The 23,949-nt window shown below is 59.4% G+C and overlaps 1 protein-coding gene across 1 annotated transcript in view; it reads right to left on the reverse strand.

Annotated features, from left to right (window-relative positions):
- Positions 1–2,288: 2,288 nt before the first annotated feature.
- PSTPIP1 (proline-serine-threonine phosphatase interacting protein 1) overlaps positions 2,289–23,949 on the reverse strand; it is a 42,127-nt gene continuing 20,466 nt past the window's right edge. Inside the window, exons 2-15 of the mRNA XM_057722392.1 lie at positions 22,570–22,670; positions 22,100–22,174; positions 14,365–14,399; positions 14,017–14,123; positions 11,448–11,510; positions 10,716–10,814; positions 9,714–9,759; positions 8,662–8,741; positions 7,964–8,062; positions 6,863–6,959; positions 6,234–6,324; positions 3,818–3,876; positions 3,489–3,622; positions 2,289–2,556 (exon numbers count right to left, since the gene is read on the reverse strand). Coding sequence (XP_057578375.1) covers positions 2,425–2,556; positions 3,489–3,622; positions 3,818–3,876; positions 6,234–6,324; positions 6,863–6,959; positions 7,964–8,062; positions 8,662–8,741; positions 9,714–9,759; positions 10,716–10,814; positions 11,448–11,510; positions 14,017–14,123; positions 14,365–14,399; positions 22,100–22,174; positions 22,570–22,670 — 1,218 coding nt within the window. The 3' untranslated portion in view covers positions 2,289–2,424. The remainder of the gene's footprint in view (positions 2,557–3,488; positions 3,623–3,817; positions 3,877–6,233; positions 6,325–6,862; positions 6,960–7,963; positions 8,063–8,661; positions 8,742–9,713; positions 9,760–10,715; positions 10,815–11,447; positions 11,511–14,016; positions 14,124–14,364; positions 14,400–22,099; positions 22,175–22,569; positions 22,671–23,949) is intronic.

A 23,949-nucleotide genomic window follows, 5' to 3' on the forward strand; every position in this document is an offset into this window, starting at 1 on the left:
TGGTCTCCCGGTCCCACTTTTGCCCTACTCCCTGTCTCCCTTGTATCAGAGGGGTGATAGTGTCTCTGTACCACTTCTGGGGTGAGTGAGCTCTTTGACAATATCCCTTTATCTTAGCACCGCCCCCCCATTTTCAAATACAGCATCAGTCACATAGAAGTCATCAAAATACCTCGTTTGATTGAATTACTTCTGACAGGTCTCATATCTGGCTGTCCTGGGCAACGTTTCTGGCCCAGGCAGGCATTTTTGTAAGCAGGGCTTTAGTCACTGACTTTTCTTTCTCCTTCGAGGAGCATAAGACCAAGCACGAGTTTACATTTTTCTTTCCAAACATCCCTATTTATAAACTTAGATGTGTCAGGGACAGGTGTGGGCCTTTGGTCAGTTCACTTGTACAATATGCTTTATAAAAGAAAATGACATTTCAGGAAGGATTTAACCCTCAGTCTGATTTTTTCCAGAGGCCCAAAGCCTTTTTCCAGCCCGTTGGCCGTACACCCTCTGGTGGAAGCAGTGGTGAGTGGCATTCAGCAGAGGGTAGCTGGAGCCATGCTTCCGGGACCCTGCCCTGCACCCAGGGGCCCCCTGTGCCTTTTTGCCTCTGCCTGGCCCCAGCACGAACGATATTGGGTGAAAACAACCCTTTCACTGCTTTGTAGACTTCTGAGGTGTTCACACACCTGAGTCTGAGGTGAGAGGCCACAGTCTGGCCGTCCCCCTCCTTAACCAGGTGTCATGTTTGTTTAATGAAGCCCACTTTTTTGCTTAAGTGATGAAGATAAGGGCATGAAGATGGACATCTGCAGTAAACACAGGAACAGCCCCCTTTACCTTCCCGTCCTAGACCTCTTCCTAAGGCAGAGCTTGGTCAAAGGCCTCGTTTTTGTTCCCGTGGCATCTCATGTTTGAGCACGTGGACTGTTCCTCCATATGGCTGTCGGGTAGACAGCTGGCCAGGCAGAGCCAGGACCAGCGGGACGCCGCAGGCCCACGGCAGGCTTCTGTGGGTGCCATGAGCTCCCTGTCGCAGAGATGCTGACACTGACAGGAGTGCCTGGTGTGCCCAGTTGTGCAGGAGGTCAGAGTAGATTCCCCCAGAGCCTCTTCTAGTTCTAAATCCTGGAGAATTCAGTGGTGCCCCTCGCTCCCTTCTGTGTCCCTGCCCATTGTGAAGCTGTCACAGGCAGGCAGGCGCAGGAAGGAGCCCCCTCTTTCCCTTCCTGGAACAGCTTCCCTGTTTCCTTGGCTTATTTCGGTCACCTGTTCCCAGAAGCCTCAGGGCTGCTCTGCACATTGGGACGTTTCCTGTACTGCCGTCAGCTTTCTGGACTGTTCCCCTCCACCAGGTCGAGAGCTCCTTGAGTAAAGCCAGCGTCTGAGGCGTTCCTCCTCTTGCTCTTGCAGGGGGTGGGCCACAAAGGTTTATGAATGAGCAAGCCAAGTGATGAACAGTCCCAGAGAAAGCTGGTGTATGGGGGATAGGGACAGGTGCCCTCAAGGTGTGCCCGGTGGAGGGAGAACCACTCCGCTGTGTCTGGCCCTGAGTCGGGGTAGGCTGCTGGCCTGTGGTGCTGGCCGAGTGTCGGGGCTCCCACAGGTGAGTGGCGGGGAGGCCCGGGACTGAGGAGCTGCCGGTTCTCCCTGGCTCTCCCCCACATTCAGTCCCAAGGCCTTTGGTGTGGCTGGAGCAGGGCTTTGGCAGGCCTAGGGCAGCAGCAGAAGTTATGTTTCTGGGGCCAAAAAGACAAAGGCCTGAGAGCATCAAGAACAGAAGTGGAGCTTGGCCACCTCTGTGCCCAGGGTCAGCCTGCGTAGACTCTAGGCCTGCCTTACCGGACTCTACCACGGCCCCTCCACCTCGGCACACCTGTCACCTGTTTCCTGCCCAGAGCTAAGGTTGGCTCCCCCCCAAAATGTTCTAGGTGCTCCCTCCTCCCTGTGCTCACACACCTGCCCTGTCCTGATGCTCTTCCAGTCCTTGTGTCCTGTCTGCTGCAGTCCGTCTGCCCCTAGGAAGCCTGGTCTCCCCATCCCAGCTCTCCTGGCTCCTCCTTGCCCTGCCCCAGCCTCTCTGACCCCTGTGGCCTTCTCCCATTGCCTGCTGTGAATGTGTCTTCCTGGCAGTTCCCAGGGACCCCAAGGCTAGGGTACCTCCCCATCCCCAGCAGACCTGGGACAGACCTGAGCTGTGGGTTCAGTGACGACACTGCAGGTGGAAAGCTCTGCTCTCCCGGACTTCTCCCCTCCTTTGCCTCCTCAGAATTGAGTACTTGGACATGGGTGCAAGAAGGAAAAAGCGCGCTCCTTTATTCCCTGCAGGAGAGACTGCTCAGGAGCAGCCAGCACCTTGGCAGAGGGCAGGTTCTGTCCTGAGGCCCCTGGGAGGCCAGGCGGGGGGGGGAGGGGGGCACTGCCCCTTCCTTAAAGCTTCTCCAGGTAGGAGCCAGGGACAAAGCCACGCTGCCCATTCCGTTGTACTGTCCACCAGCCATCCTCCCCTTCCAGGATGACCTCCAGGATGTCTCCCGCAGAGATGTTCAGCTCGTCGGAATTCTGGGCAAGAGAATGAAAGCACATCAGGCTGAAGGGGCCTGCTGGGAGGGCCTCTGGTCAGGCGTTTCCCCCACCCCAGGCAGCAAATGCCAGCTTGTCTCCCCGGTGGGCTGTCAGCTGAGACATGCTGGCCTCCTGGGGCTGCAAGACAAGGCCACTCTGGGCTAGGGCAGCCCCTGGAGACATAGGCTGTGGGGTGCCCTGTGGGACTCCTGGTCCCTCTGGTTTGTCATTGTGCGCCTCCCACAGCCTGGGGCCTCTTCCCCTTCTTTACCTGCCTGCTGCTCCCTTCTCCCCCTCCCTGCATCAGACACCGCAGCCTAGCAAGCCCGGGGGCAGGTGTGTCTGCCATGCCACTACCCCCGCTAGCCCTCGTCAGAGAAGCCCACCGTCATTCTCCTGGGCTGCCGCCCTCTGCAGGGACCCGCCGAGCCCGGAGGAGATGCCTCAGTCCCAGCGCATCTGAGGTCCAGCTCTGTACCCGCTCACCTCAAACAGGGAGCAAATGAGACTCTCTGGGGATCTGGGCACAGCTGCTCAGGGTCTCCTTTACCCACCTTCCCCTTGTGGGCTTCAGAAAACCAACCCTGGCACAGCTGAGGGCCTCGCTCTGAGCGTGGCCTGTTCTGGGCCCCCGTGGCCATGGAGAACGCGGCCCTCACCCGTGGGTGCGGAGCCTGAGCCTCAGACCGCCTCCAGCTCCGCCAGCTGCTGCACACGTGCCTGGACTCCACGTGTGCGTGTGACCCAGGCCCTCGCGCCACTGGTGTTCTCAGCTTTCCCTCAGCGGGTACGCACTGGGACCCCCTAAGTGCCAGGCGCTGTTCTAAGGGCCCGCACCCCAGCACACTCACAGTGCACGTGCCTACGCGTGAGCACACGCGTGGGCATACTGGCGCCCTCCCAAGAAGGGGGGGAGGATGGGGCCTCACCTGGGCTGTGTAGTCATAGAGTGCCCTGTAGTCCTGGGCTGGCAGGGTGGGGGGCCCTGGTGCCTCCTGCACGGCGATGGAGGCGTAGACACCCTCCTTCCGCTCAGGGGTGGGAGTCAGGGTCTCTGTGGAGGCTGAGAGTAGGGGGAGGCCTGGCACCCGCCCCTTGCAAAGAACGGTGGTCCCAGGGGGCTGCCCGGACGTGGCGCTTCCCCAGACTTGGCTCAGCCTCTTCCCAACCTCCACCCTTCCAGGTCTGGGAGGGTCCGTCTGTGCCAAGTAGGCGTCCTCTCCTTCCCCCCGGGCTGACAGTTGTCACCCCCAGTTACCTGCAGAAGCTGCCGCTGCCGGTGCTGTCTTGGGGCTTCCATGAAGCAGCCCAGAGAACCTGGGGACAGGGAGGGAAGCAGGTGAGCCAGGGGCCGGGGCGTAGATGAGACAGGGAGCCCGCAAGGCTCCAGGGCTGGGGTTGGCCCTAACCCCCAGGCGCAGATGTGATTTATGGGGTGCCCCTCACCATGAGGGCTCCCTAAAGAGTGGTCCAGTGGCTCTTCCCCAGCAGCACTCTCCCAGCCCCTCACCTTGTAGACGTCTTCTCAGTACCTGCTCCCTGCAGAGCCTGACTGGGGACTCTGAGATCTCTGTGCTCCAGGGCCTGGGCCCCACCCCCGCCAGGGCCCTGCTCCGGCCTCCCCCACGGGCAAAGGAGCTGCTGCCTACAGCTGGGCCCACTCACGCCTCACTGGGACCTTCCCCAGCCTGGCCGGCCCAGCCGCTCCCCGACTACACGAAGCGGGGTCCAGGAGGCCATGCTGGGTCCATTCACCCCTTCCCTTGTGCCTGGCTCAGACCTGGACTAAGCTGGAGTCATAAGTTTGCTGAATTTAAAAAAAAAAAAAAAGCAAGACGCAGACCCTGGGGCATCTAGTAGGGAGGCAGATGTGGGCGCCCAGAAGCAGGAAGTGCTAAGGGCTAAGCGAGTAGAGGTTGATGCTGCTCCAGCCGCCGCCTGCCCGCCCAGGAAAGGCTGCCGGGCCTGGTGGGCTGAAGGCATTGCCAGTGAATGGGAGAGGAGTGCACAGGTGCAGATGGTACAGGCAGAGGAGGAGTTTGGGGTGTATAGGAGACAAGACTGAAATAGGGAGCAGGCCAGACCCCCAGGAGTCTTGCGTGCCCAGGAAGGGGCTGGGCCTGTAGGAGGCTACCCTGTAGTGCCCGGTGGGACACAGAGACCTTTCCCAGAGTGGGAGAATCCAGGACCCCCTGCCCCCTTGCAGGGTGCGTGGGGCTGAGGGCCCAGGATGGAAGCACATGGACAGGTGTGTGTAAACTTGGCACACATGCGTAGGCCTGATGCTGACCTGGGGCCTGCAGGCTTGGTGCCTATGGCACTCCTGCCCCTGCCAGGTAGGGTCAAGCCAGCAGGGCTGGGGCTAGAGGAGCAGACCTCGTCGAGGCTGTGTGTGCCAGGGTTGTCTACACTTTCAACTCCATTCCTCCCTCCACTCACTTCCTGACCAGTGGCCCCTGCCCCTCCCCAGCCCTGCCTGGCTTCTGGCTCCTCACATAGTGGTCCCTCCCTGTCCCCTCCAGGAGCCAGGCCTGTGAGACCTTTTCCCCCTTTACCTTTCATCCTCATCAGGCCCCTTCTTCCTGTCCTTTATTGACACTGCCCCAGGTAAGCTCTTCCATCCCATTGTTTTAGTGACCATCTGTGCTGGGATCTGGGTCCTCACTGGGGGTGCAGGGAGGTCTGAGTCCCCTAAGATTTTGTAAGATACTGAGGGTGGCATTGCCCTCCTCCTGGGGTCCTCACTTTCTCAGGGTCCCAGAGGAGCAGGCTGTGGTGCCCACAGGCCTCTGCCTCCCGGGAGCTTTCCTGCAGGGTGGCTCCAGAGGCCTCAGAGATGAGCTGCCCTTGGAGGGCCAGGAGCTCCATCACCTCCACCCCACCCTCGCCCACCTCTCAAAGGCAGGGCCTTCTCTGCACTGGGTTGGTGGAAAGAGGAGGTCATGGGGGCCTGGGGTGGGGCACAGGCACCACGTGAGGTCCGTGGATGCTCCCAGACACCCACAGATGGGGCGCTCAGAAAACTGGCTCCTCGGTGGGGGGGGGGGGGGGGCCTCCCTGACCAGGCTGTGGAGCTCCCAGTGGACTGTCACCACCGTCACCCAAGGCCTGAACCAAGAGTCCTCAGGTCTGAGTCCGCCCCCTAATACTCATAGGCCCTGGGCCTAGAGGGGGTGCATGACTTGTGCAAGTGACACGCTGGGGCCTGACACACCAGGACCCTGGCACCTACCACAGCCAGGCCAGGGAAGGAGCCCTAGAAAAACCTGGAGAATTCTCCAAGCTGTAGGGCCCGCTCCTATGCCCTGATCCCGTGCCAGTGGGAGAGGGTTGCCACTGCAGCCTGACAGTCCAAGGCTCCAACTAGGCTAGCAGCAGAGCACAAGAGGTAAGGCAGCCTGGGGTCTCCCCAGAGCTAAGAGGGTAGTCTCTAGTGAGAAAGTGGGGTGTGATCATTTAATGCCTAGGTCCCCTTGGGCTGGGGTGTCACGAGACCAAATTGAGCCTGTCTTGTCCCCGAAGAGTGCCCAGCACCTAAACACTGCACCAGGCACACAATACGTGTGGTGGAGCCAGCGGCAGGAGGAGAGGCTTGCCTCCCTTCCTGGCATCCCCCCTTCCCCCCAGCCCCACCGTCTGTATCCTGGCCAGCTGGCATCCAGCAGGCGGCTCACCTCTTTATCATGCCACAGGACGGCTGTACGCCAGGGCTGCTGGACAACGGGGCGACCTCCCGATCGTAGTAGTTCTGGTAGGGCACCGGAGCTGCAGGCAGCAAGCGCATGAGACCCGGGTGACGAGGGCAGGGCAGGCAGGACCTGTGCCGCTTGACAGCCCAGGCTCTCCCCCTCCAGAGACCCGGGATGGAGCCCCCACCTTGCATCCTTGCCCTGGCCTGCCCTCGTGCTTGAGGAGGGACCCACAGTGAGATCTCTCACAGAAGTGAGAGGGGCATCACCAAGACCGAATATTCTAGACTCAAGATTTAGTGGTACCAAACAGGCTGGAGTGGGGGCTCTGAAGAGGCTCCCCACCTCTATCCCTCCCTTCACATCCTCTTTCAGGGTTACAATACGCTTAAGGTCTTCGCCTCATCCTCTGTCCTGGAGTAGGCAGCAGGCTAAGGGGACTGCACTGTCCCTGACCCCTCCCCCTGGGCCTGGCCAAGGCTTCTGCACCCAGAAGGGAGCTGTGAACCAGCCCAGGTCTGTCCTGGTAGTTGAGGCTCAGAGAACCCAGGCCGAGCCTTGTAGGGAAGGCGGGCCTGGACCCAGAAGCTGTGCTGCCTGCAGGTGGGCCTCACCTGGGGGCTCAGTGCCCGTGCTCTTGGCCTGGATGAAGCCGTCAATGTCGGCGTCCACGCTGCAGCCTTCCAGCGTCACTCGCACCTCTTCATAGAGCTGGGGGCGGCAAAGAGCAGAGGCTGAGGGGCCAGGCCTCAGCTCCACGTCCACGTCGTCAAGCCTGCCTCTGCTTCAGGCCTAAACTCTGACCAAGGGCCTGCCTGAGGGGTTAGCTGACAGCGTCTCCTGTTTCCTGGACACCTACTGTGAGCAAATTCCTTTGCAAGGGATTTATCCCACTCCTGTCCTCTGAGTAGACCTTAGTTCCTCATTTTATAGATGAGGAAACTCAAGAGAGTGACTTGCCCGAGGCCGCAAAGCAGGCATTCAGTGTGCTGGGTTTTAGATCCAATATGAGAGGATTCAGAGCCCAGACTCCTTCCTCTGCTACAAGGAGGCCACCAGGTGGCTTCAAGTCATTTGGGGGGAAACCCCCAAACCTGCACTCCCCATGGGCAGAAGGGGTTTGGCAAGTAACAGCAGTAAGCATCAGGGAGGCAGGGCTGCCGAGAGAGAGGGCTCATGGCCCTAGGGCTGCACCCGCAGAGGTCAAGGACCTTCGTGGGGAGGTGGCAGCCCCTCTCTGCAGAGAAGAGCCCACCCAGCATGCAGAACTCAGTAAGCGGGCAATCAGGACACCCTGGAGATACGTGGGGACAGAGAGGGGCTGGACCTTGGCTCCTGCAAGCGCCAGGCCTGGAGCATGGCAACCAAGGGTCCCACAGCCTCTGCAAACCTTTGGGGGGCTGTGTCCACCTACCTTCCCCATTTCAGCAGAGGGAGCAGGTGCTCTGTGGCTCTGATAGCATAGCCAAGGCCTTGGAGCAGGGGTGAGCAGAGAGGGCAGGTGCCAGCGTAACCATAAAATACAGTCTTCAAGGCAGAGAGGCTGCGGCCCCTTGTGGTACTGAGCTCCCTGTCCTTGGGCCCAGGGCTCGGACCACAGAGGACTAGGTATCTGCTGACAGGCTCAGATGGACTTGGGTGTGCTGCTGTTTGGAGGCTGCCCTCTCCTCACGCCCTGCTTCCACTCCCTACTCCTCCCTGCCCTCAGCCCCTACCTCGTCGTCCCTGACGCACTGCATGGAGAGCTGGTTGCAGTGCACCCACAGGGAGTTGCGGAGGATGGTCAGCCGGTCAAACTCTTGCAGCTGAAAGGCCTGGGGGAGAAGAGGGGTGGGCGCTGCAGGGCTGGGCCAGACCGGGCCCCACTCACAGCTCAGCTGGGGCTGACCAGCCAGAGCCCCTCTGCTGAAGCCAAGCCTAAAGGAAAGGCTCTTCCCCGGGGTCCCCACCCCACCTCTGTGCCAGCTCCTGAGGCTTCGGGGAAGGGAAGTTGAGCTGCCTGTGGGATTCTTGCCCCCATCATTCCTCCAGGCCCCACCATACCCCCGGGGACTGTCTTAAGAGGAGCACTGGACCCCAGATCCTGGGGCCTGTCTCCCAGGCCCTGCTCATCAGCAGAGCCCAGGGAAGCTATGGGTTTTGTTTAAGCCTTAGTTTTGGCTTCAACCAAAAGGGGTGAAGGATGCCTGCCTGCAAAAAGGGACCCAGAGCACAAAGCCAGGCAGTGAGCTCCCTGGGGACAGGGACGCAGCACAGGGCCTGTGGAGTAAACGGATGAGGGAGTGAATGAAGGAGTGATTCCTTTCCCCCACCACTGCCCCACGTCCCCCCACGATGCAGCTAGAGCAGGGGTGGGTGTCTTTCCCGTTCTTGTAGCTGGGGAAACAGGCTCCGTGCCTGGAGGGTCACTCACCTCACAGGTGGCCCGGTGCTCCTGCTCCCACTCGCCCCGCACCTTCTCCAGCTGCTCGATATTCTGCTTGTACACCCGCTCTGCAAGCACAGGCGGTCCTCAGGGAGGCCAGTGGCCTAGAGACCCTCCCACAGCCCACCCCTTTGCTCCTGCAGTGCCCCTGCCCAGAGTGCCCTCCTCCTCCCTAGAGAGACCTGCCCTGGCTGCCGGTGCCACATCTGAGTGCTCATCGGGCCCACCCACTCTGGTGCTACCCTTAGGGTGACTTCAGCTCCGCCTCACTCCAGCCGCCGGGGGCTTGAGCAGAGCCTCGTACACCCAAGGTCAGAGTCTGGGCCTCTCACCATCGCCGGGTCCCACAGCCTCACTTCCCAGATGGGAAACAAGCAGAGAGGGCAGTCCTGGAGGAGCAGTGAAGGGGGGCACTGGGAGCTGAGAAGGCTTGGACCATGACCTCTGCCCCCCAGCCAAGGGAGTAGCTGGGTCCTGGGAAGGGCAGCACTAGCAGAAGGGACAGCCTTCCCCGGAAAAGGAGCAACAGTAAGCTCTCTGTCCTAGGAGTTGTGTCAACAGAGATAAGGGTTGGGGTCTTCTGGCAACAGGAGAAGGATGGAGGAGACAGAGGCCCAGAGAAGGCTGTGATGTGTTTCCAAGTATGTAAGAGAGAGGTGTGTGCCATGAGTGGCCCTGTCTCCTTTGATTGTGGCTGTGAAAGTCCTGGGCCCTGAAGCCAGATGGCTCGCGTTCAAATAGTTACCACCGCTTATTGGCTGTGTGACCTTAGGCAAGTTAATTAACCTCTCTGTGCCAGAGTTTCCTCATCTGTTAAAAAAGGGGATAGTAATAGTGGCCACCTCATAGGACTGTTGTGTGCATTAGTTAAAACATGCAAAGCACCAAGAACAGTCTTGGCAAACGCGAGAAAATGAATGTTTTTGTTTTACTTGCATAAGCGTGTGACTGTGTCCCCAGGGGGAAGAAAGTGTGCTGTGGGGGAAGGAATGTCCAGGCCACCCCAGCCCCTAAGCTGAGGAGGTGGACTAGCCGCATACCTGCCTCCATGGCTGAGTCCTTGCACTGCTTGGCTTTGTTCTGGCTCTGAGGAGACAGAGGGAAAGCAGTGCTGAGGCCCCGCCCCCGGGAATCTCCCAGCCCAGCCCTAGGGCTCCAGCCTCCCTGGGCAACCCTGAAGGGACTCTGCCACACCCTCCCTGGCCATGCAGGGGGACACTCAGGAGCCGACTGTGGGCAAGTTCCATCTTCAACTCCAGCCTTACCCCACAAAGGACCACAGCCTGGTTCCAATAAAAAAGGAATAAAATAGAAACCTGCAGCTCATGCAGATACATGTGAAAACTAGATGTCGAGACCCAGAGGGAGAAATGTAGACCAGGGCCGGGCCCTGGGACCCCACACCCACTGCTGAACCCGCTGGCTGGGGCTGGGGTTTGGTCTCTGTCCCTGACTTGCTGCGACCAACTCACCCTCAGGCCCCTGCCCTCTCTGGGCCTCAGCTTTCCTGTCCATGAAATGGGCAAAATGTGTTCTTGGGCCCTGGCAGCTCTGACACTCCTACCCTGGCCAAGATGCCAGAGCAGTCAAGAGCTTAGGTTCTGGACGACCTGGATTTGGGTCCTTTCTCTGTTTCTGTCTGGCCCTCAGACCTTGGACAAGTCACTCACCACTTCTGGGCCTGTTTCCTCTCTGTGACATGGGCCTACTGGGCCCCTCTCCAAAGGGTTGTGTGAGGGTTAGCGTCTGCTCTCATTGCCCTGCGAGCTCTGGGTCTGGGCTGCAGTGGGCCTGCTCTGAGGAATGGGTCCTTGGGTGCAGCCTGGAGATGGCAAAGGGGATCAAGCTGACTCTTGTCTATCTAGACCCTGAGATTCTAGGAAACCCATTTCCCAGATGGGAAGGTAAAGGTTCAGAGCGAGGGGAGCAGCCAGGATGTCCCAGATGCAGACCTTGCCTTGGGGTGTCTGTGGCATGCCTTCCCTGCCTCCCCACCCTGCCCCAGCCCTGTGAGACCACCTGGCCTCAGTGGCCCCACACACCTTCTCCACCTGCTTCTGTTGGCCATTGGTGCTAATGCGCTCGAAGGCCTGCTCAGCGTCGTCTGCGTCCCGGCACTTCTGCTCATACGTCTTCTTGGACTGGGGAGTGTGGAGGGGTGTGACTTGGGGGCCCCAGCATGAAGCTCCTGAGCCTCACCTCCCTTCTCCCTGTTAGGGGCTGTGGATGGAGTGGGGGTCTCCTCACCAGGGACAGGGATTTGAGGGTCCAGAATGGAGATGGAGAAAGGATTCTTATTCAAAGGTCCCTTCCCAGTGGGGACAATGTAGCCTTTCCCGTGGCCCTGGTCTCTTCAGAGGCATGGTCACATCAGACTACCAGCAGGGCCCTGAAAATGCCATGCGTCGTCACGATGCCAGCCTCTGCACATGTGGTCCTCTCTTGTGGAGCCATTTTTCCTTAGCGTCCTAGGAGATGCAGCTCAGGGGTCCCTTCTCCCTCTACCCCCGGAGTCCCCAGCTGACAGTGTGGATGACCCTGTGGACCACTGTCTGGGACTGGCTGCTTGCCCATCAGTCAGGGGCCCCCCAAGGGCCAGGGCCTGGGCCAATCTGCATGGCACCCTGGGAGCAAGTGCAACACCAAGAACCTGACAGGCCACTGTGCCTGTTGCTGGGTGGAGGCCTGAGGCAAGCCCTGTCCCAGGTGCCCAGCTCCTGGGATCCATACCCTGGCCCCTGCCACCCCTCCAGGCCCAAGGCCCTTGCACTCACCTCCATGGTCTTCTTGTGGAGTGACAGCTTGCTCTTCTGGACACGGTCCATGACAGCCTCATACTGCAGGGGACGTGAGGCTCTGAGCGTGGGGCCATGGCCTCAGGACGCTACCTTAGGCCATGAAGCTCTGAGTGTGGGGCCGTGGCCTCAGGACACTACCTTAGGCCATGAAGCTCTGAGTGTGGGGCCGTGGCCTCAGGACACTACCTTAGGCCATGAAGCTCTGAGTGTGGGGCCGTGGCCTCAGGACGCTACCTTAGGCCATGAAGCTCTGAGTGTGGGGCCGTGGCCTCAGGACACTACCTTAGGCCATGAAGCTCTGAGTGTGGGGCCGTGGCCTCAGGACACTACCTTAGGCTACAGGGTGAACCTGGGGTGAGTCCCAGCATCCCCTCCTGGCTCTAAAGGGGGCAGGGTGACAAGATGCCCTGCCTCTCCCTCACCCTGCTCTTTCACAACTACTGCTCAGAACAAAAAGCTAGAGGAGCCCAGGGCATGGATACACCCATGTCTCCTCTCCCTGCAGACCCCAGCCAGGACTTGGTCTCTAGCTGGGGAATACCCAACCTACATACACACACAGTCCTTCACTCACAAGCCTCTGTCCCCACTCACAGCAGTCATACCCCGTCTACACACGCTGGCACACACACACACACACACACACACACAAAGTTACACACACACACAGAAGTACACATTAACAGGCCCCCGTGCTCCCACTTGCACACACAAGGCCTTCACAGAGCACCCACAGACACTACTCACAAGTACACACATGCACACTCTCCCATGTCCCCCACACACAGCCAAGGGCCTGTGTACACAGGGGAACACACACCCCAAACTTGGTCATAGCTACACACATGTGCACACGGGGCCACTGCACCCCCGCCTCACCTCCCAGGCTCCTTGTACAGATGCAGAGGATGAAACTCGGCCTGGACAGAGATTGGGTTTAAGGAGACTTGGACATGAAACACCTCTCGTGCTGGGGCTGGAGCTGGTTTGTGCCTGGGGTCTCAGGGGGGCCCGTGCCCGCGGGGAGACCTCGAGGAGCCACCTGAGCACACCCAACACACTGTGACACACACACATGCTCACAGGTGCACACACGTGTGTGCACACACCCTTCCCCACACACTACATCACATCTCTCCTTTGCTTATGGGGACCCTGGTCACACTGTGGAAGTGTCACTCTGTCCAAAACAGCTTCTGCAGACATCACAGCCCTGCAAGCCACAGGAAAGCTCAAAATAGCCATCCTGGGGCCCTGCTCTCACAGTAGATGCTCTGCAGGCAAGTCCCAGCTCAGAGAGGTCGCCTGCTTCAGCTCAAGCCTGGGCCAACTTCTGGGGCTGGTTTTGAGGACCTGCTGTCTGCTCAGAAACCCAAACCTAGACTCCTGGCAGACAGGCTGCGGCTGGCTGGACGGGCAGACCGGGAATACAGCCACACTAAATTTCTGTGGTCAGAGCCACTCATCGGAGCCAGCACCTTGCCTGCGAAGACTGCAAGGGGCCTAGCTCTGGGCTGGGTCCCCAGAGCTTGGAAGGTGGATGTAAGTGTCCCATCCTGCAAGAGGGAAACTGAGGCACAGAAAGGGTAAGTGGCTTGGCCATGACACCCAGTCCCAGCCTGTGCCCAGCCATGAACTGTTGCCTTCTTTCCCTTTATAGCTCAGTTGTGTGGAATTTTCCATTTTCAGTTCTTTGGACAGTTTACAATGATGCTTCCTTTCCAAGCAAGAAGTGCTTCTGTGTGCTGGCCTCTCTCATCCTGTCCAAGCACCACCTTTATCACTAAGGCCCTGAGAGGCAGATCATATGCCCGCACCTGCCTTCCCAGAGGGCCACATGCTCAGCCAATCAGAAAGTCTCAGGCTTGGGAGGCGGCCCTGGGACACAGAGGTCAACGAGCCTACCTCCCATCCAACCTCCGCAGCTCCCCCTGACAAGTAGCCTCCAGCCTCTGTTTATATACCTCTCATGATGGGGACCTCACTTCCTTTCCATCCCTCCATCTAGGGACAGCTACACCCTACAGATGGGTGAAAAGTACCTTTGGATACTAAGGTAGGCTTGACACCACCCACTCCCAACAAGCTCTGTCTGTTCCCCTTAGCCTCAGGCAGCTGTGAAGAGTGGCTGCAGTGACTGACCCCAAGTCTTCCTTTCTCCCACATAAACAGCCCTGATCCTTGGGCTCAGGACCAAGTTCTGGTGACTCCCCAACTTAGGTTGCCCCCTTTGGATATCCACAATCTGTCTTGGGCCCTCTATAGCCTATGGTAGTAGGATGCTCAAAAAGACCAATGTCTTTTCCTCTTCTTGGCATGAGACAGCTCAGGGAGAAGGCCCCCAGTGGGGCTTTCAGGCCTGAGAGCTGGGCCCTGGTTCCAGTAACAGGCCTCTGTCCATTCTCTTCTCTCCTCCTTCAAAGCACCATCACCCCCAAGCCTGGGGTGCTGCCCCCAGCCTCCATCAGGAGAGCCCATCCTCTACTGCCTCCGCAGCGACAGCGGCCACCTTCCCCTCAAGGCCCGTCCCCAGCACCCGCCTCACCTTCTTCCTCTGCTCCTTCTGCCTCTCACGAAACTCCTCCAGGCTCCGCAACTCCTCGCGCAGGGACAGGGCCAGCTGGATGTGGGAGCTCCCCACATTCTCCATTTCTGGGGGCAGAGTAAGGACATTGGTCCCTGGTGTCAGACCTGATTGGGCCCCAACCATTCACACATTCGCCCCTGCCTGGACCAGCCCAGCCCCAACCCACAGCTGGTCTCTGTCACCCCCAAGTCCTCCACTAGCCTCAACTCCCAGTCAGAATCCATCCACCTCCATCTGTGGGGGATCTGGTGTTCCCAGAAGGTCCTGTCACCCTGTGGCCTGGCGTGGGGAACAGGCAGGACTTACGCTGCTTCAGAGAGTCAAAGGAGGCCCTCAGGGAGCTGCAAAACAGAAAGACTAGGGTCAGCAGGAGGGCGGTGCAGGGGAACCTGAAGTCTGGCTGGGCCCAGGGACTTTTATTTAGGTGGGGAGGGCCCTGGGTCACTCACACACACTGACCTAGACCCAAGGGACCCTCTAGCCAGACCATGACCATCTACTCAGAACTCAAGCTGGGATTTCTGGGATGCAAAGCTCTCTCTGGAAATTATAAGGCAATCAAACCTCCCCCCGTGGCAGAATGCTCTTGGCTTCTGCACATCTTCAGGGCCCTCTCTCTATCCCCCTGGAGCCCCTCCCCCATAGTCCTCTTCTGAATGAACTGAAGCAGGAGAGGGTGGGGTTCAGACCTGGCAGGCGGCCTGAGCACATTTTGGAGGGAGCTGGATGGGGGCTGCGGAGGAAGCGGGGTAACAAGCAGAGCAGAGGTGCTGGAGGGGAGAGATGTAGGGGCCTTAGGACAGGAGGAACAGGATGTACAGGTGAGGACAGCGAGACACTGAGGCTCTCCCTGGTCCCTGGCTAGGTGGCTGGGTGGATGGTGGTGACACCTCTGAGAGGGGCCCAGGAGGGAAGATGGGGAGTTACTTTCAGGTGCTTGAGAAAACCCAGCAGCAGGAGTCAGGAGGCACCAGCGTGGCCAGTCTGAAGCAGACATGCAGACACTGCCCACTCCAGGGAGGGCACCGAGGAGAACGGGAAGGAGAGGGGCTGGCTGGGGACGGGAGGTGTGGGGGGTGATGCCCAAGGGCAGAGTTGCCAGATGGAGCAGATAAAAATACAGGACACCCAGTCAAGTTCAAATTCCAGATAAACAACAAATACTTTTTTGGATATAAACACGCCCCATGTAATATTTGGAACATACTTACATTTTAAAAATATTCGTCGTTTATCTGAAATGGAACGGGGCATTCTATACTTTATCTGGCAGCCCTGCCAAGGGCGCTCTCTCCCAGAGCTATGCACAGAGTTGAGATCTGAGCAAAGATGCCAGAGCCCGCTCAGGGCCCCGTCTGGTCTGCTGCTGAGGGGTGAGGGGCACCACGAGTGGCCCTCGGGTCAGAACAGGACCGACGGTAAAGGGCCTCTCCCCAGCCCATCCGCTCTCAGGGGCAGGGGCCTCTCCGAGGGGTGAGCCTCCCCTCCCAGCAGAGGAGGGAGACTTGGAATCCCAGGCCAGGAAACTGGGTCGGGGCTTCCTGTTCTGGACTCCCATGTGCGTTAGAAGCAGACCCTGGAGCCAGACAGCCTGGGTTCAATCCAAGTTCTGCCAGTCACTCTCTGTATGACCTTGGGCAAGTTACCTAGCCTCTCGGTGCCTCAGTGTCCCCTTCTGTAAAATGGGGATAGTAGCACAAACAGGATGGTTATGAGGATTGAATGAATGTATATGTATAAAGCACCTCTGTCAGGACCTGGTGCAAAGCAGGTGCTTTACGAGGGCTGCTGTTGTGCCACCCACCCCCCGAGCCCACACCTGCACACCCTGACCAGCACGGGGGGTCCCCCAGGCCCCTTAACCTGACGTGAGCTGTCCCTCCAAAATGTCCCACCTAGAGCTTACCGCATGCCCCCTCTTATCAGAAACCCCCATTGGACCCATCTCCAGGTAGGGGGGCCCCTTGAGGCAGCCCCACAGATTGGGCTCCCTTCTCCCCATTCCCTGCAGCCCTGTGGGCCGCTGGGTGCCGAGTCTCCAAGTGCACAGAGACAGTGGGAGGTTGCAGCCTGGCCCTGAAGTGAGGCTTGTCCACTCTCGGGGTACAATTCTCTGCCTGTGTTTATGGCTCCTTAACCAAGGAGGCAAAATACCCTGTGGCTTCCCCTCCCCACACCAGGACACCCGAGGAGCCACAGTCAATCGAGGCCGATAGGGAAACTGAGGCCAGAGTGTGGGCAGGCTTCCTGGGGTCACACGCAGGCATCCGTGAGGATCCTGTCCCTGGCCCATCTGGCCTCTGCAGGGCAGCTCTCCCGCCCACTGGTGGCCATGTGGCCACATGACACTCAGTGAGACAGCCCTGTCCACCTGCCTGCATCTGCCCACAATCCTTGCAAGGCAGGCTTCGCAGGGGGCTTCCTCCTCCTGTGGGGACAGTTAGGGAAACTGAGGCCATGGAGGAGCAGCAGAGCAGCCTCACCTGGGGGTGTGTTAGAAACTCAGCTCCTCAGGCTCCACCCCAGTCCTCCTGAGGCAGAAGCTTGGAAGTGGGGCCCAACACAGTGTTTTCACAAGCCTGCAGGTGCTGCTGATATACTGGCACGAGTTACCGGATCCTCACAACTCTGCCACGCAGGGAGGGTACCATCAGTATCCCCATTTTAAAGATGACAAAAACCAGGGTCCGAGAGGTAAAGAAATTGATCATGGCACACAACTGGTGAGAGGTGGAACCTTCTGCTTCCTACCAGAGCAAGGAAGGGTCGATTGCCATGGTGACCCCACCTGCCCTAGTGGGGCAGTGGAGAGGTCAGGACCCTTCTCCAACAGAACTGACACCTTGCCTCCTTTCTCACACACACATCTCCTGTCTCAGTCTCCCCATTCATGGTTAGAGTCTCTCTAGGCCCAGCATGGCCACTTCTCTACCCCTCATCCCTCACCCACAACATGACCACATCCTGCCTGGACCACCTCCCAGAGGTTGGGGCCTGCACACCCACTGCCGGGTCCTCACCTCCTTTTGGACCTCACATCTCACAGACACCTCAAACTCAGAGTGTCTGAAACTGGACTCATCGCCCTACAAACCTGCTCCTCTTGCAGGGCTCCCTTGTCAGCAAAGGTACCACCATCTACCAGACTATGCACACGACAAACCTAGGAGCCGCCCTTGGCTCTACCCTGCCCGCACCGCCCCGCCCCCGCCCCACATTACCTTCTTTTTCACTTCCCAAATCTATCTGTCCACCTCTCACTGCTACCACCCTAGCCCCTGCCCCATCACCTCCATCCCTCCAGTTTCACTTCTCACCTTTCATCTCTGTTCTTTGTCCACAGTCATTTGGCCACCTACCGGCTCCTTCTATATGCCATGTTCCTTCTTGCGCGGGGCCTTTGCACATGCCAATTCCCTATGTGCAGCATATTTGCCTGGCTTCCTCATCTGTCCCTTCTGAGCACTTGTTCCTATTGTCATCTTGGGTTGATACACTGAGTATCTGTCACTGCCCTGAACTGTGAACACACTAAACAGGGGCAATGCCTCGTTCTCCTCCCCATTGTCCCCAGGACCACAGCCCAGAGCAAGAAACTCAACCTCAACGCTTGATAAATACCAAGGCCTTTCTCAACTCCAAAACACTCAGGGAAACCATCACCAAGACTTCTGAAGCTCTCCTCTGCTGTGTCTCCATCACATGTCAAGGATGGGCGCCCCTTGCAGGCCTCTGACCTCTGCTATCCGTCACCAGTGTGCTCACGTGTAACTCATCCCATTGCCCTTTTCAACTTGGCTCTCAGGAGACTCAGCCTGGAATTCTGTTTCAGACTGTCAATTTCCAGTTGTAAACGCCTCCTTCTGTATTTCTGTACCACCACGGGACGCACCATCTCACAGTCCCTGCTTTGCCATCCCCGCCCCCTGCCCACCTGCCAGCCAGGAGGCTCCTGCCTCCCAGCTCACAGGAGACAGCACCTCTCAGCTTCCCGTGCTGGAGGCTGGGCCTGGGTGAGCTGGCCTCAGAGGAGCCCTGATGGGAACAGGACGCTCCTCTCTCCCTCCAATATCCTCAGTGATACCGTCTTTCTCTTAGCTCAGAGAAAGAGACATCATGAAAAAAAACCTGTCTTCTGACAGGAAGATACAGCACTTGAGGTGGTGACAAGTAGGGGTGAGGCAGGGATGTGAGGGTTTGAGGATTCAAGTGGGGGCCGCTCTTGCTCGCGGGAAGCTGAGCCCAGCCCTGCATCAATTCCCCTTTATTTCCTGAACCTCTGTCTGTGCAGCTTCCGCAGCTTGTGGCACACAGCACCCTACCTGGGGCAGGATGAACAAGAAGGGGAGGTGACAGCTTTCTGGGGGAGGCGGTACTTCAGCCAGACCTTGCAGGGGAGAAGTGAGGGCAACCGTCAGATTGAAGGCCCTAAGGCTGGAAGCAGAGTCATGGTGAACCTTCCGTAAGGGCTGGAGGTGTGGTTTAGATGTTTACGGTAAGCCCCCTGCACGCACCTAGTGCTGCTTTAAAATGCCCTGAAAGGGCCTGTGCGGATCCCTTCGGTTGGGGACCAGGCCTTATTTGTGTGTCCTCCATTGCCACTGCCCAGCAGACGAGGTAATGTGTGAAGGTAAAAATCCCACGACGGCGAGAGGGAACTCATTTTAACGTCTGTGGCTGAGCCTCTGGCCTTCTGGCCAGTCTAAGGTCAGGGGATGATGCAGAAATGCTCTATCTTTAGGCAGCAGGGGTCGGGGAGGCTGGTCTGCTCTATCCTCTCAGCTCTCGCTGGGCTATTTCTGGGGGGTCCCTTAACCCCTTGGCTTTTGTCCTCCTCGGATGGGGCTTTTGTCACGCCATCCAGCCTATGCACCCCCAGCCCTCCACCCACCCTCCCAGGGGCTGAGAATAAGCATCCCGTGGGACACAGGGGGCTGGGCCATGAGGAGGCAGGGGCTCCCCCAGCCGGGAAATGGGCCCTGGAGGGTGAGCTGCCAGCCCCCACGCACAACAGCCAGGCCAGCTTTGCCGGGTGCCAGCCCCCGACACACCCCGCACGTCTCTACGGCAACAAGGAAGTGACCCATGTGGTCATGGTTGCCACTCACCCTGCCCACAAAGAGCCCTCCAGGTTGGTGTGGGACGGGGCAACCTGCTCTAAGCCAAGACCCTGACAGGCAGGCAAGGCCAGAGTATCTGGGAGAACTTCCGGGAGGAGGTGGGCATGAGACGGCCCTGGAGGGAGGTTCTGTTGCAAAGAACTAGGGACGAGAGTGTAGCTGCCTCAGTGTGCCAGACTGTGGCTTCAGGACAGTGGGGCCCTTTATTTTACTTTATTTTAAAAATTTTGAATCCCCCGACTCAGCCGAGGGCATGGCACATAGTAGGTGCTCCACACTCACTTGGATGGATGACGGATGCTTGGCCTACAGTTAAAGGAATGACTGAATGTCATCACCAACCCTAGTACAGCCTTGTGGGTCAACAGCAATACTTGTTAAGCACCTACCGTGCACAGTCAGCTGAGCCGGGAGCTGCGAGGGGCACGGCCCTAAGGGAAGCAGGTGAGCTGAGATGGTTCGACGCCTGCCTCCCGACTCTCTGGTTCTGAACGTGCCCTGAGCTTTCCCACCTCCAGCCTTTGTCCGTGCCAGTCTCCTGGCAGGAAGGTGCCTTCCCTCCCTCTCCACCTCTCCCCAGGAGGTGCCCTTCACTCTGTCCTGCTCCTCTGGCCACCCCAGCTCCGTGGGGCACACAGGGCAGTGCTGGTTCGCACGCAGCGCTCCCAGCCTGCTCGGGGACCTGTGTGGTTGGGCAGCGGGGCCCCTGTGGGTCTTGCTCCTGCCTCTCCTGCTGCTGGTTAGGCCGAGCCCCGGGGTCCGGCCCTCCCGGCCCAGGCCCAGCTCCTCCTTGGCAGGCAGCAAGGAGGACCCTGACTCTGCTCCCTTCCCTGGCCTGGGGCTCCACCCTGGTGCTCCCACGTTGGTCCCTCTAGGGACTCCAGCCTCCAGCAATCTGGGCCAGGGAGAGGCTGAGCCTCAGAGGAAATGGTCTAGGCTGGCCGAGCAGGCTCCTCAGCATGAGACTAAACCTGGGGGTGACCCCAATTTATCTGACGTATGGAGGGGCCCGCGAGGCCGTAGAGACCCCAGCTGTTTATCAAGCATCGCTGTGGCTTGGCGCGCTCTGCTCGATGTTGTGACTGTCCAGAGCATCTCTTGGGACTGTCCCCTTTCACAGTTGAGGACCCAGGACTCAGAGAGGGGGAGTGACCACCCCAGGGTCGCACAGCATATAGGGCTGGGCAGACCTTGCCCTACTTGGCTTCCTATAACCACGCAGGGAATCAGGGCCGTCCAGAGCCGCCCTGGCCACTGCCGTGCACCTCTCCGCCCTCCCCACTCCTACCCGGCTCCACTCCCATTTTATTCTCTTCGTTGGTGGCTTCTCCTTCCTTGTTTTAAGTCCCCTGTGACTCACAGCCCCCTGAGTGTGCCTCACGCAGTCCACCTCCAGCCTGACCTCCCACCGCGGCCCTGCCTGGAGCACCCACTCCACTCCCAGGAGGCCTCCTCTCTTGCTGGGAAAGCTCTCCTTTTCCAGCAGGCCTGGGAGGCCAGGGGCAGGCAGGGACTCACGCTCCCCTGATTCCACTCCCTGCCTGGTAAGACAGAGAAGGTCCCCACAGACTGCCATTCATTCCTTACCATGTCCTGAGTCCTCCTCTGTACTCAGCCTCTATTGAGCCTCAGCCCTGCCATTTTCATCTGCTCAATAGCCCACTGGAGCGGACAGATGAGAACCAAACTCAGAGAGGTTAAGTGACTTGCCCAGAGTCACACAGCTCACAAAGGCCAAGCGGGGACTAGGGGTCCTGCATTCGTACTCCTGAAGCTGCTGTTCACACTTCATGGTCCAATGCAGGACGCTTGGGCCTTGAGGTTTCATCTCCCCTGGCTCACACCACTTTTCAACCTTCTCGAGCCCTCCCTAAGTTTTCTCTGGCTCCAGGTTGGAAGTGGGACCATCCAGGGTTGCTTATGTCTTTAGGAGCCCCAGAGAGTGTTGTTTATTCAGACACTCAAATGAGGGGACCCGGTTCCAGGCTTCGCAGCTGCCAGGATCAGGGGCCACTTTCCTTGAGCAGAGCCAGACACTCACAGGCCTGACCCCGGGGGAGCGGAGGCAGGGGGCAGGCATTGCTATGGCAGCCGCAGGCTGGGTCAGGTCCTGGGGCTCCCTGGTAGAAGGAGAAGGACTCATCAGAGCCCTTCGAGGACCTGGAGTCCAGCGTCCTGTCTGCGCCTCAGCCTGGCTCGGTCCTCACCCGGGGTGGGGGTTCCCCCCTCCCGAGGCAGCCCCTCCACCCCACCGTTAGGAAGGTCTCCTTAGCTGCCCTCCAACGGTGACTGTCCCCGCCTCACAGTCCACACACGGAGGCCCAGGGCCCAGGCCAGAGAGGCCCAGCGGCTTCCCAGCAGCCGCTGCCCTGCTGCCTCCCCTCCCAGCCAGGCCTGAGCCAGCCCTGGACGCGCACATTCCTCTGAGGAGGGTGGTCCTGTGACCCCGCTCACTGATGAGGAAATGGAGGCACAGAGGGTCAGTGACCCCCCACCAAGGTCACAGGCCAACGGGCGAGGAGCTGGCGCCCCTGCCTCTTGGCCACACGTCCCCCCTTGAAGCCCGAGCCAGGCCAACACTGCAGGGCTCTCGGGCAGGCAGTGGGTCCTGTCACCTGCCCTCAGGGCTCTCAGGACCTGGATGGAGGCCGCCCAGGGATGTGGGCTGCGCTGCCGGCTCCTGAGGACAGATGCCCTCGCCCCCTGCCCAGGGCCTCCTTGGTCCTCAGACCCGCTGGCTTTTCTCCCGCACACAGATCCTGACCTTTCCCAGAATGCCTGATTCCCAAGAGAGATGCCCTCTAGGCACCCTGGCCCGGGAGCCATCCAGACCCTCGCGGGTCCTCCCCAGTCCACCCCACGCCGGGAGGCCCTAAACCCTGTCGAAAGCACCTGGCGAGGCAGGAGGGGCCCCCTCTTACTTGATCTCTGTCTGGCCGCCGGCCTTCCGGGCGATCTGCACCAGCTCCTTTCCGTACCGCTCCTCTGCTTGGGCCCTGCAACGACAGCCCGTGGCTGCTGCGTCTCCTCCGTCTCTGCCGTCTGGGTCCCCTCCGACTCTGAGTCTGCAGCTCGGACGCCGACGGCGGCGGCAGGACCTGGCGGCCCACCCCCTCGGCCTCCAGGGGGCTGGCTGGCCCCCTGGGCCCCTCCTTGAGAAGGTTAAGCCTCCAGCCCTTCCTCTAGATAAATGTTGGCTACATTCAAGGACGTGTGGAGGAACATCAGACTATCCGCCCACCTGGGGGAGGCCCAGCTTGGGAAAATCAGGAGAGTCTCACCCGTGACTTCTGAGGGCAGGGGCGCCCTGCCGGCAGCCCGGCTGGGACGGGGCTCGGCCACTTGCAGGGATGCTGGCTGGAGGGCACCACCGTCCCCACCCGGGGCTCACCTCTGTCTCAGCAGGTCCTCCACGTCCTTGCACATCTTCCTGCCATCGAGCAGCCGCTGCAGCAGCACCTCGTAGCCTGTGTGGGCCGTGAAGTCCCTGCACTGGAACACAGGACAGAGGGGCGCGTGAGGGCCACAGCTGGGCTGTGTGGGCGGGGGGAGCACAGCATACAGCCTGGTGAGGACCCCGCTGACCTCCTCCAGGAGGAGCGTCTCTTCAGCCTCCGGGACCCGGCCTCCCCGTCTGCCTCCATCTCCCCGTCTGCCTCCATCTCCCCGTCTGCCTCCATCTCCCCTATCCAGGAACGAGCTCTTAGGATTCAGGACCTGGCTTTGAGCCAGGCGGGGACCTGGGACCCTTTGCTGCAGTGCTAGCACCTGGACACACATCTCCTCGGGCAACAAAATACAAAGAAACTATATGGAACTAAAAATAACTGCCTGCAGGGGCAGTTGCGGCAAATGCTGGACCAAAAGATACGGAAGACCAAAAAACCCTCAACTGCCACTTGTGAAGAGTCGGGGGAGCAAAAGTGGGGGGTGGGGGGGCCAGGAGCAAAAGCAGGGTTCCGCACATGCTCCCTGCACACAACACCCCTAGAGGGGTGGGCAAACCACCTAAGCCACCCTTCCGGCCCGACTACTAGACACACCCCTACCCGCACCCCATGCAAGGAACCAGCTCGCCCCCACTGAGCGAGCAGGCAAACAAGGGGACCTGTTGTTTGTTCTCAGCCCCCCTGCTTCAGCAGGGGCCCCAGTAAAGCCTTGCCTGAAAATCTTGCCTGGCCTCTGATGAATTTGTATGGATTAAGGAAGCCAAGAACCCTGGTAGGTAACAGCTTCACTCAGGCACACAGTAGGTCCCCCGATCTGTGGAGGTACCAGGTGCAGGTGAGCTCTGTGTGGATCAGAGCTCAGCCAGGACACAGCAGCCCTAATCTCAGACGGCCATGGGAAGGGCCCCTCCCAGGGCCCCGTGATGACAGCCGCACGGGGTGCCCGGCACTGCTCACTCCGGTCACCTTCTCGATTGCTCTCTTATCTCAGGTGTCCAGATGAGAAAACCGAGGCACAGGTGACGTGTACCAGTGTGACACAGCTTGAAAGCAGCAGGCGTGGCATTGAACCCAGGCTGTCTGGCTTGGGTCCACACCCTTCACCCCTACACTCTACAGCCTCTGCAGAGACAAGAGCTATTGCGGTTCCCTGATCACCTGCTGTGTCCTGGATGCCACGCCCGGCTCCTGCACCCATCTGGTGAGGCGGGCCTTGAGGGCCAGGGCCAGGGCGCATGGTAACACACACTTAGGACACACCTAGCACCCCAAGACCCCCAGCACACCCTAGGTCCACCTCTTGGCCAGGATGGTGGGGAAAG

This window comes from Hippopotamus amphibius, chromosome 2 (genome assembly GCF_030028045.1).
Source record: "Hippopotamus amphibius kiboko isolate mHipAmp2 chromosome 2, mHipAmp2.hap2, whole genome shotgun sequence".
NCBI classification, from domain to species: Eukaryota; Metazoa; Chordata; class Mammalia; order Artiodactyla; family Hippopotamidae; genus Hippopotamus; species Hippopotamus amphibius.